General features: G+C 49.3%; 1 protein-coding gene across 3 annotated transcripts in view; it reads right to left on the bottom strand.

Moving 5' to 3' along the window:
• SLC35F3 (solute carrier family 35 member F3) overlaps positions 1-12,210 on the bottom strand; it is a 163,143-nt gene that overhangs the window by 5,574 nt on the left and 145,359 nt on the right. For all 3 annotated transcript variants that reach the window (XM_086877795.1, XM_086877796.1, XM_086877797.1), the window contains 2 exons: positions 7,179-7,398; positions 1,343-1,468 (listed from right to left, as the gene is read on the bottom strand). In XM_086877795.1, the coding sequence (XP_086733921.1) occupies positions 1,343-1,468; positions 7,179-7,398 (346 nt within the window). The remainder of the gene's footprint in view (positions 1-1,342; positions 1,469-7,178; positions 7,399-12,210) is intronic.

Genomic DNA, 12,210 nt, shown 5'->3' on the forward strand with positions numbered 1-12,210 from the left:
AGCTGAGGCCAGCGTGTTGCGCTGCCCCCAGAAGGGACGCCTCGACCTGTCCTCCTACCCCAGATAGGCAGTGGCTCTGCTGCACATGGTGAGATCTGTCTGCCTGCAGATCTGCCTGCCCCTTTGGCACACACAGCTCACGGAAACTGAGCCAGACCGTGGAGAGCAAGAGCAGGGTGGCAGCAGCAGTGGAATGTGTTGCACAACATGCTGCAGAGCTTCATCTGTGCTGGCATGCAGAGCACACTGCAGAGTAACACCCTGCTGGCACTGCCACCACCACCCTCCTGTGCACGGGCTCTGCTGGAGCAGCCCTGACACCCCCGTTCCCAGAAAGAGCAGCAGTGTCACAGGAAGGGAACACAGCTAGGCTCTGGCTCTTTCATTTTCTCTGGTTTGGTGGGCCACGTCTCTGGTCCTGCAAGGAAATGCTGTTAGAGGAATGAGCTGCATGGAATTTCATGACCTTCCTAATGTAAGATATCAGCTGAAAAAGTGAGCAGAAAGCATCGCAGCGTTGTGCTGAGGGGCACAGGCAGATGCTTCTCAGTTTGGCAAGTTTCCCTGGACTGCTGGTGTTAGGGCTGCAGGGCTCTCCTGGCCAATTCCTCGTGTATGACTGCTACAGTGCAATTCATTAGACCAGATGAAGCTGTCTACATCTCCTAATCTACACATCTGAGCCAGGGTGGGCAAACCACTCTCTACAAATGCTTATTCCTCACTGTGGACTGTGACTCTGAGCACTGTGAGCAGCAAGTGCCCAGAAGTGTCTCAGGCTGAGTGAAATGGCTCTGCTCAGCAGAGAAGGCTGAATCTTACACGTAGTGCAGCTTACCCAGCTGCTCAGGATGAGGTCTTGATTCATAGGCATGTGCTTTGCATTTTAAGGATGTGATTGCATCCATGATGAGCAATGCTTTAAGCCCAACACAGGCTACATATGCCACTGAAGGAGGACTGGCAAAGTGAGGTAACAAAGTGACTTGAAGAAGCTAAATCTCTGCAGGGTGCTTCCAGAATGAGTGCTTAAATCCAGAACCTGTGGAAAATCCGCCTTATTTTTCAGGAGGGTGGGATGTCTGTAAATCATCCCCCTGGCTGAGGAGCACTGGAGGAGACTATTCCAAGGAAACAGGAGTTTTTATCGTAAGTGAGAGCAGACATCAAAGCAAGTGAACACCTGAATGCAGTGCTGCAGAACCAGTGTGTTTGTGGCAGAGCTCTCAAACAAGGGCACATGGCACTGAAGTGCACAGAGGTTTGCAAGACAAGAACAGCCAAAGTGAGTGATGAGGGGGACAGGCATCCTTCTGGGGGGAAAAGAGCTGTGTGTGCTTACCTTGTAGAGAGCAGACATTGAGGCAGAGCCCACCACCAGGGCTATCCCAATAACGGAGTGGCTGTGAAACCCATCGGCGTACGTCATCATAACTATCCCTGCAATAGCAAATATAGCAGCCACGATCTGGTTGGAGACAAAGAAAGCAAGGAAGTGTTACTAGACAACCCCCACGGTGGAGAAGGAGGCAGGCAGATTTACATGCAAGCACAGTACTTCTGCATCGTCTGCTTATGTAGAAAATAGTAGCAAGCCTGGGCCAATACCCAGGGAGCAGATGCTGCCTGCCCTCGTGGTTTCCCTGGCTGCAGGGAAGCTGCAGGCAGAGCTGCAAAGGAGTGGCTGCTTTGGGTGTGTGCAACAGGCCAGGCTGCAGGGCTCAGGGCCTCTGACTGAGCTGAAGTGGGGATTTAATCTCTGTCACTGAGCTTCCCCATCACTGGGTCCCTGCAGCCTGTGCGTGACAATAATACACAAGTAATAATTCCCTGGAGCTTGCAGAAAAGGCTTCGAGTCCTGTTGAAGTTTTGGAGGAAAAAGGTTATAGAAATAAACAGGGGAATAAAATTCATGAAACTACTTTCCAGTCTAGACGAGTCATTGCAAAGAGTAGGAGGAGGGTTTGTTCAGCCAGCTACGCACACTGCAATGCCTGAGGGGTGTCTCCCAAACAGGCAGCATTCACAAAGGTAGGGGATGTGCTGCCCAGATTTACCAGGGTCAGCAAGAAACCCCTGGCTTCTCTGGGATTGTCCTGCCAGATACCTTCAGCCTCTCAGGGTGTTCATTCTGGGGTGAATAGGGCTTTCTGTATGCTCATGCTTCCTTGTCCTGCACGGCTGTGAGGGATGCCCTGCTTACACCGCATGCCTTTTGGCTGCACAGTCATGGCAATACCTCCCAGATGACTGGGATATTAGTTCATTCTGATCCACAGATGGGTAAGTGTCAGCCAACTGCCCCCTCTCCCAGGACCACACTGGGGTTTTAAGCCCCATTCACAGGCTGCAGCTGCCTACACATCCATGGGCTTCCTCTCACCTTACCTGCTTCCCACCAGAGATACCGGAGCTGCTGTGAAGATGCAGGGGGGAAAGTCTGTGTTCCAAGCTCTGCTGCTGCCTGATCAGGAAGATGTGGTGAGCTAGCCTCTTTATTTCTGCAGGTAGGTCCCAACCCCAGCAGCACCAGCAGCCTCTTCCCTGGGCTGAGCGGGGCTGGTGCCAGGGGACACCCAGAAACCAGACAATCATCCAGCACATCCTTCCCGCACACCGACATCAACGCCTTCAATCTCACCTAACACAAAAATGGCCTAGTTTTGCAAACAAAACCTTATCAATTTCTCCACAGGTGTTGCTGTATAATAGCAGGGTGGCATAAAGGCAGAATGCTGATTTCTGACTTGAACAGGGTGGAGCCCAGTACAACCTGCAAAGGCTGGGTATACACACTTTAGATTTGGAGAGGTTCAGATACAGCATCTTGGCTTTCAGCCCTGTTGGCATCTGGTCTCTAAATGCACAGCTGTGGGATATCACTTCTAAAGTGAAGTTTTCTGGTGGTGTAACTGGGCCCATTGGTCCAGGACAGACTTCTTTTAAAGGCAAGGAGAGAACCCCCCCTGCATGGCTCTACAGTAGTGTGGAGCAGTTCTCTCACCAGTGTGCTGATGATTGTCAAATAAAAATCCAGACACTCTGTGTGGCTTCAGAGGCACAAGAAAAAAGGTCATTGAATGAGACAAGCATAAGGCAGGTGCAGAAAAAGGAAGAAGAAATTTGCCTTCACCCAACACATAATTAAGTGAAGGAAAGCTTTGCGGTTGCACCCTGTGGATGTGAAAAGCTTACAAAGATAAATTCATGGAAGAAAAAAATTCAGTCAATGACTATTAGCTATAGAAACACTGCTTCCATCTCAGGAAGTCCTTGAGCCTCAAATTGTTGGAGGCTGGAAAGTCTCATGAGGAAATATCATTACAGGCTTTTCCTATTTAGATTTTTCTAGGTGTCCACTACAGGCAGCTGCTGCAGGGAGGCTTCTGGGGCAGAGGCACCTCTGCTCTGACTCACTATGGCTCTTAGAGAGCTGCAAGGTCCATGGCTCAGGCTTAGCTGAAAGATGGCAACTCCATACCTTCCTTCAACATCACCTGTGCTACAGATGAATTGACAAAGAGTGGAAGATGCAGCATTTCCTCTAGCAGCTGCTCCAGTTGTGGCTGTCCTCCTTCACCATGGAGGGGCTTGTCCAGCCTTCACTGGAGGGTTGAGGAGCTCAAACACATTTCAGGCTGTACCATCCAGCTGGCACCTACAGGTGCATCAGTGGAGGGAGCCTGCCTCAATCCCCACAGGAAGCTGTAATGCCTCTGCACTGGAAACTTGAGGGGTGCATGCATGAACTGCAGAAGGAAAAGTCTCCAGCTTTGCTTTTAACATCAGGAGCTGATCAGCTTCAGAGCACCTTCCATGCCTCCACAGTTTGAGATCTGATAGGTTATGTATTTCCAAGTCCCACAGGCAGATGTGCTTGTCTATATGTTGTGTACATAGGAAGCACTTGCAGGTGATGGCTCTCTTTGATCCTGAGCTGTTTTATTCACCATACCATGGAGGGAAACACCAAAGTCAAAGATTGAAGCAAATAATTGCAGTCTGCAAACAGTTCTGCTGGGGCAGAGGTCCTTGCCTATTCCATCAAGCATGTCACAAGTGTCAGACGAGTCTTGGCCTCACTTTGCAGTCTCCTGTTGACCTGCCAGGGGTGTCACATACACCTACTCTGAAAGCCTTTCAGCCTTTCCATCAAGCACATTGTTAGTGGTGGTGACAGGCTGCTCACACACCACAGTGCCCACAGATGTCACAGCACTGCAGGGTTTGCAGAGGCAGTGGTACAGACACTCACAGCTTCATTATGTGTCTTTGACAGCTCACAGCCCAGTCAGTCGTTCTCTGGTCACAATGAAGGGCAAGAGGGAAAAGCTCAACTTCATTAGGGGAGATGATGACACTTAAAAGTACCTGAATGACAAAGATGGGAACTTGTAGCTTGCCCTTACATTTAAACTCCAGCCAAATTGTGATTGATGTGCTTATAGAGCTAGTAGTTGCACTTCTGAAGGTCAAATAGGGTACTTGTACTTGCTTTAACCCCACTGAGCCTTTCTCACCTTGCCTCTGTCAGTGGGCATGAACAGGGACACCCAAATGTGCAGTCAGAGCTTTGCTGTGGCACTATCCATCCTGCTGCACTGGTGTGGGAGTGGAGCAGGAGCATGGGAAGGCACTCTCCCCCTTACAGCCTTATCTGCCAGTACCCTCTCAAAGGGTGCTTTCAAGAGTGTCAGCAGCTCTGACAGAGGGTGGCCCTGAGGGATCACATGCTTTGGGGCCAGGCTGTGTGGTGAAAATGCTGTCAACTCCCAGCAAAGCCCCAGCAGCTGTCTTTTCTCCTGGTTGCCAGTCCCAGGAAGAAGGCAGTGTATAGGGGTCATCCTGAGGCTATCCCCAGCAGCAAAACTCTTTCTGCCTGCTGCTTTTCACATGGGCTGTACAGAAAGGAAAGAAAAGAGGGAAGAAAAGGATTCTCTCCTAACACTCCATGTCCTCTGTGGACAGGAGTGCACTGGCACTCCAACTATGCCACACAAAGCTGGGTGGTAGAACTGCTGTGCAGCCATGTGCCCTTCCAATCCCTAAGGACAAGTGCCTCCTCACTCTCATATTGCCACAGGTCAGGATGCCACAATTGTTTAAGAGCAAATAGCCCAGTCTGTCTGCAGACCCCTTCTCCCTGCACCCAGGTTTGTTGCTGGCCTGTCACCTTGGAAGGAGACAGCTGTGTTCCTTCTTGGATTCAGGAGACAGCTTGATCCTTCTCAGGAAGCCCCCCTGGCAAAATATCACAATGCCAGATTCCACAAGGAGAGGCTGGAACACATGGCAGGAGTATCACACAGCCACCACTGCCCTGGCCCCTGTTCTGCTTCTCTCTTTCATTGCTGCTTTCCCAAAGTAGTGCAGATAGGAAATAGAAGACAGCTGGACGTGGCTGGGACTACCACTTGTGTCTGCTTCTCTGCTCCTCCCACTCCTTCTGCCCCTTGGAGAAGGGAGGCATACAGAACAGGATCCATCCCCCAGTGCATGTCCCCTGCCATGGCACAAGGCAACCTGCCCAAGAAGCTGCTGGAAAGTGCCTGGCCATGTGCTCTTCCATCATGGCCATGCGCTCAGGGAGCCCAAGGAGCACCTCTACTGCAGCATGCATGCATGCGCCCATGTGGGTATCCCTACACACCCAGGTTGGATTCTATCCCTCCATGCCACAGCCATATTCCAGGGTGAGAGATGGCACATTCAGACTGAGCAGCAAGCTGTAGGTGCAGACTGCAGTGGTCACCCCTTCATACACCATCTCTCCTGGTGTCCCACCAGTGCTACAGCTGACAGTGCCACAAGAGAGATGAAGTCACAAAGAGACCTTTTTTTATTTTCATTTATCTAAATGGCCAGCACATCCAGCTTTGATAACAATGAGATAACAATGAGACTTCCAGGATCATTTCAGGATATCCTTGCTTTTGCTCTCAAAAAAAAAGTGTTAGTTTGTTTTTAGGGTAGGGCTACTTGGGCAGAGGGGTGGGCAGACACCAGCTGGCCACACCGAGCTTTTGGCAGGTACATTTTGCAACCATCCCCTGAGCAGCCTCTTGGCTGCCACCAAGGAAAGGCGGGCCAAACTCTCCTGCCAAATTCTCCTGCCAGAGAGGAATACTTCCTGAAAAGTTAACTCTCAGCTGCTCCAAGCAACAACCTCTTCTTAGCACTACCAGCCTGAGTGGGGAGCTCCTCTAGTGGGCAGGAGACAGGAATAATTACAGTTATTGTTGTTGATCTTGATTATTAATTAATATTAATTGGTGAAGCAAGGAAGGAGGGACCCACTGGTGCCTTTTCCTTGTGGTTGATCCTGGCCCTGGCAGGAGCTCCTTGGCCCCAGGCTGGTGGGTTACCCACCCACACACTGCTGCCAAAAATATGCTGAGGGCTGCTAGAATGGCAGCAGGGTCAGCAGGGAGCTGAGGGGTGATGAACCCCCTGCACGTGTCTCTGTTGCTGCTGCTGCAGCGGCATTTGTGTGGGATACAGAACTAGAGGTGTAAGCAAACATTTGGGGTGCCACCAGAAGAGCAGCCTACAGCTGCTGGCCAAGTTCATGTCCCTGTGGACATCTTCCACATCTTTCTCGATCTTCCATCAGTGACACAAGCAGACACATGTTTCGGCCACAGGTGGGCGAGGGCAGCCCAGCTCTCCTCTCCACAGCTGCTGCTACCTGACACCTGCAAAAGATAACTGTCCCACCCTGCAAGCCTGCTGTCACACATAGACAAGTGATTACTAAATCACTGTTAAATTCCCAGGATGGGACCAGAAGTGTGTAGCCAGGGCTTGCGAGAAAGTGCAGTTAAAAACAGCCAGGCCTGGTGTTAGCCTAGGAATCATCACTTGGAAGGCATTGGCAAGGGCTGACACACCTCCACAGCAGCACGGGGGCAGCGCTTATATCCTTTGTGCCACACTCTGGAGCAAGTTACCTCTTTCCTGATGGAATATGCACAGAAGCATTGGAGCCAGGGACTCCAGGAGCTCACAGGCACCTGGGAAGGCTGCAGGGAAAGATGCATCCCTGCTCCACAAGGACTTCTGTGCCCCTGCAGCTGTCTGCATGGCTGCTGCTTGACCCAGCTGGCAGGAGGCAAGGGGTAAAGGAAAGACACAAGGGTGAGGGGGAAGAGGGGAGACAGAGATAAGGAGTCACTTACCCTCACTCCCATGAACCTGTCCCTCAGAACGATCCATGAAAGCAAGAACACAAAAGCTTTGTTGCAGCAGAACAACACGGAGACATCCGTAGTGTTTATTTTCTTTATTGCATGTAAGTAAAGGTAGTTTGTCAGTGTCCAAAGAACACCAAAGGGTGCTGCCTTGGTAAAAAACACCTTCAAAGTCAAGCCATTGTCTCCAAAAAATCGGCAGCACTCCCTAAAACAAGGAGAGAAAGGCAGTGTTATTACATAAGCCAGTCACAGTCTGCAGCAAATATATGGCTTTTTTTTTTTTTTTTTGCTCCTCTTCTTTTCCTTTGGGGAAAGAGAGGCACACACCTTAAAGAGGAGGAGAAAAACAAGTTTCAGCTTCTGCTGCAACAGCCAGCACCTGCACAGGGTACAAACAGGCAGGGGCTGCAAACATGGGAGGGGGCTGCAAAGAAAGAGCAAAGGGAGAGGTGATGACAGGAGGTGAAATCTCACTCTTTCCGCCAGTCCCTTCACAGTGAACATTTTGTGGGGCAAAGCAGTGTGGGGCCATCCTCCCCCCTTCACCCCTGTGGGCACCAGGATGCTGAGGGCCCAGGGCTGGCAGCAAAGCCCCTAGCTCCCCGCTCCTGCTGAAGCCATGGGAAGCTGGTGCCCATCTGATCTGCTATGTGGGGCTTGGGAGAAGCCTTGCAGGTGCCAGGTCTGGGGCTTTTCCACCCAAGGGGTGGGACCTGGCTCAGATCTCCAACAGCATCAGGGCAGGAGCAGGAGGGGGCAGCGGGCAGCTGCCTGCTCCCCCTGAGGTGAGAGCATGGTAGCACCTGGGAACAGGCTGGAGTAGCAGTGGGGAGTCAGGAGCCCATGTGTGCAGTCCAGGCTGGGGATGCTGTGAATCCCTGAGCAGGTTCAGCCCTGGTGCAAAGAGCAGAAGCACCAGCAGTTTGTTTGTGTCCCGAAGGCAGCAGTGGACAACAGGACACAGGAGCTGATGGGGTACAGCCTGGCCCTGCTGGCAGGACTGGCATGGGGGGGAAACCTGCCTGCAGCCTGTGTCTGCCTGGCAGCAGAGCTGGAAGCTGCCAGCTGCGTGGAGAATCAGGAACACAAAGAAGGAATGAATCAGCCTGCGGGGCTGGGGCTGTGGCCAGCAGCCTGCAAGGTGTGTGTGGGGCAGCCAGCACAATGCCCTGCCTGCACTGCCATTGCTCACTTTCAAACCTGCAAACTCCCCTGAAGCACTTTATTGGGGTGTTTTGACAAAACCTGAGCAGAATTAAATTTCCTGCTGACAATGATGGAGGAATAGGTTTTCACTGCTGTCATGAATTTCAAGCTGTTTGTTTCCTGAGACTGGGCATGTAAAGATCATTATTTGGACGCCGATGAAAGCATTTTTTTGATCCACTTTCCCAGAAGACAGGGCTGTACCAAATGAATACCCAAAAAAACCCCATCCATTCTTTGAGCCTCATCAGATCTCCGTATCCACAAGTCTACATCAGCCTGCAGCCCCTCTGCTACAGCAGGTGCAAGACTGCAAGGTAGAGGAAACACATTTTTTGTGTTGACTGGATTTTGTTGCTTGCCAGTCCCTTGTATCAAATCATATGCAGAACTTGCCCATCTCTAGATGTGATGACCCTGTAATTTGGCTGCTGTACATGGACACTTCAATTTGAGCTGCTGGTTCTGCATTGTGTTGCTCAGTGTCCCTCGTCCTCTGCAAAATTGCCTGCTGGCAGCAGCCTGTTCCCTGCCAAACCTGTTCCCTGCCTCTCTGAATCAGTAGAAGAGCTGCCCATCTGCACTACAAACCACAGCCCATCTTCCCCCGTGCTGGGGCCGTGCTGGGCTGTTCAGGGATGCTCACGACCCTGACAGATGCTGCCTGTGCTCAGCATGTGGCCCTGATCCATTCTCCCCTTCCACAAAAACTCTACCCACTTCAGGTCTGCCTTCAGTCCTGCACATCCTATGATGTACAGCAGATGTCAGGGCAGTGACTGTACCAGCCACTTGCCACAGGGGACACAGGGAGTGCAAAAGGAAGCAGAGACACACTGAAAAAGCCAGTCCAAAACTTCATTAGAGGCTTAAACCTGCTTCCTAAAACACCATGGAGGGTTCCACTGCCAGAGTGTCATAGACAGTCAGCCTCATGCTCTGAAAACAAAAAACACAAGCACAGTTTAAATTAAATGATGTGAAGCAAGATTAGTATGAGAGGGACAGGAAGGCTGTACTCAAATGAAAGGACAAATATGGAATTTATGTTGGGATTCATCCTAGGGAAAAAAAATTCCTCCTGCCAAAAATCTGTTCCCCACATATAGAACTGGCTATCACTATTTCATATACAGTAAAAATGTGTGCTTCTACTGTCTTGTGGGCCTGATTCTTCTTTAGTAAATACCACTGGATTCCTATGATACCACAGCCTGGATCCCTGAAGCATCCAGTGTAGTGCTGTGCTGCCCCAAAGGACAGCCTTGCCCTGGCATGGATCATGACCCTGAGCTTCAGTGCTCACTTTGGGAGTATCTCTTTGCCCTATAGAATAATGTTCCCTTTTAGCTGTTTTGTCTGGCTTCACCAAGAGTGAATTACTTTTCGTAGGCTGGCTCCAGCTGTCAAAGGAGACCTCCTTATGGCAGAGATTTCCTTCTCCAGCACAGAGCTGTAAGGAAGCTTCTCCCTGAGGACTCCTGGGGCTATGGGGGGTGCTGCCAGCCATGCACCCACATCCACAGTGAGCCCTGTTGTTCCAAACAAGGGCACTCCTGTAGATGGGTTAGATGGCTGCCTTGGACCTGGCATCCTCACTGAAGCATGAGGAGCATCTGGGAGAATGTGACGTATTTCATGTATGTGTCATACAATAAATATGTATTATAGAGAGTATATAGAGAGCATTATAAATAATACTTTCACAATTAATTGCCTCCCCAGTTTGCCACTGCTTACTGGGAAAACTGATTTTCCCTTGGTGCCATAGCACAGCTTGTGAAGCTATACCAGGAAGCATTTGATGAAGAGTTTTCAGTGAGTAGCTGTGGATAAAAAGGGAGGTAAGGCAGGACTGTGGTATAACCTACACTGTAAACTCAAAACAGTCATGGATGGCTCCAGAAAAAACAACCTTCAGCTTAAATATTTTGTCAGAAGTTTTGAACACAGATGTTCTTGCTGTCCACTTATTTCTGGGCACAGCATAGACACGGGCACATCTACTGTGTTAACCCCCACACTGTGTTAAAAGAGGAATTGTCATCTTAGACTGACCAAACCTATTCCTGGTCACATTACAGAAATCCTGCACCTGCTGCTCCCACCTGCCTCCTCAGCCTGAAAGCTGCTTTGGTGCTCTCTTGATTATACATTTTTTACCTTGCTGGGAACACCATGCTTTGCCCATGGAACAGTGGGACTTTGGTGTGGACAACAGCCAGAAAGGCTATAGGGGGAAGTTGGTGCAAAGTTCATGTGCACCCTGGCCCTGTGAATCCCCAGGTCGTGCTGAGCACAGCTCCTCTCTGGCAGAGAAGCTGCCCTGCAGAACTCCTCTGCTGAGATGATCTCCCCCTTAATCTCTGTAATCCTCTATGTGAGGAGCAAATTCCTGCAAGTGCCATGCTGTGTGCAGATAGCGTGGCAGCACACAGCAAGGAGCTGTGGCTTTGCAGGGTGTAATGCTGTATTTTTTTAGATAATCTTCCTGCATTATTTTCCTTGATTCTGCCATCATGAGCTGGCGCTCCATTGTAATCACAGCGATTGGTTTAAAATATAAATGCAAGGCATTAACAAATGCAACAGCCAGGGTTTGTGTAAGACTGGAATGGAAATGTCAGAGGAAGGAGAGTGGAAGGGAAATGTTCTGGTTTAATTGCTGCAGCAGCAATATAGAGAAGTTTGCTTCCACCTAGAAGTGCCATGTCCATGTTCAGACACCCTGAAGGCTGCTACGGTACTACAGGAACTGGGGTAAAAGATACTACAGAAAAGCCTAAGGCATAACAATCTTCTCTTGGTGTCTTAACTCTAAATTGTTTGCTGGTTTCTTTAGCTTTCATCTATTACATCTTGTTCTTCCTCATAACTTTTTTAGTGTGTGTCTTCATTAACCCAGCAAATGGCAAATTAGCTCTACTCCATTAGGCAAGTCTCCAGCACAATACTAACAAAATAACTCCATCACTGGAATCAAGCATCCCCAGTGAAGTAAACCAGTAGTCATCAGTGCCAAAATGCTATGCTAAGTAAGAGTTAATTACATTGAAAGCAGGTGTTGCAGTTAAATAAAACTTGCAAATGAAATATGACAGTAAAACTCCACTTTTTCCTCACTGATTTCACAATTATATATTTAACACTATTCACCATCCACTGCCTGTTTTGTCTTTAACCATTGCTAGGCTGTCACAATGTTTCCCTACTTCTCTGAACCTTGTGCAAATGAATTTATAAAATCTTGCCAACACTGGAATGAATGGTTTTTTTCCCCTATTTGCAAAACCAAAATCCCACCTATGAAGAGGAAAGGTAGGCAAGAACCAGAAAAAGTACACACAGTGTGTTGTCCCAGAGCAGGGGTTTGGTCTCTTGATACTCCCTGCAGAACAAACCTATGCCAAAAAGATTTGTAAGCCATTGAAACTGCCATTACATCTTTGGGAAATTTGCAGTAAAGTAGAAAATTTCTGGGAGTAATACACATCCTATGGGAATACTTTGGAGAAGCCAGTTATTTCTCCTTTCCAGACTGTTAATTTTTGCTAGAATTTTTTAATTTTCTCAGTGCTCATACTGGAGCTTCTTCCTCTTCCTCCAAACCAGATTTGGATCTGCTGTTGCTCTTAGAGGGTAATATTATTTCTTTGTAGACTGTGCTTCTTACTTTGACCTTGCAAGGTCTGTACCTGCAAATTGAATTTGGCTAAATTGCTTCTGATTTTCAGCAGAGTGAGCATCACCTCCCTGGAGCATAGCAAAGCCACCACTGTGCCAGTGAATCTGTCTTCTTGATTAGAGATTG

The sequence above is a fragment of the Cyanistes caeruleus genome, chromosome 2 (genome assembly GCF_971803275.1).
Source record: "Cyanistes caeruleus chromosome 2, bCyaCae1.hap1.1, whole genome shotgun sequence".
NCBI lineage: Eukaryota > Metazoa > Chordata > Aves > Passeriformes > Paridae > Cyanistes > Cyanistes caeruleus.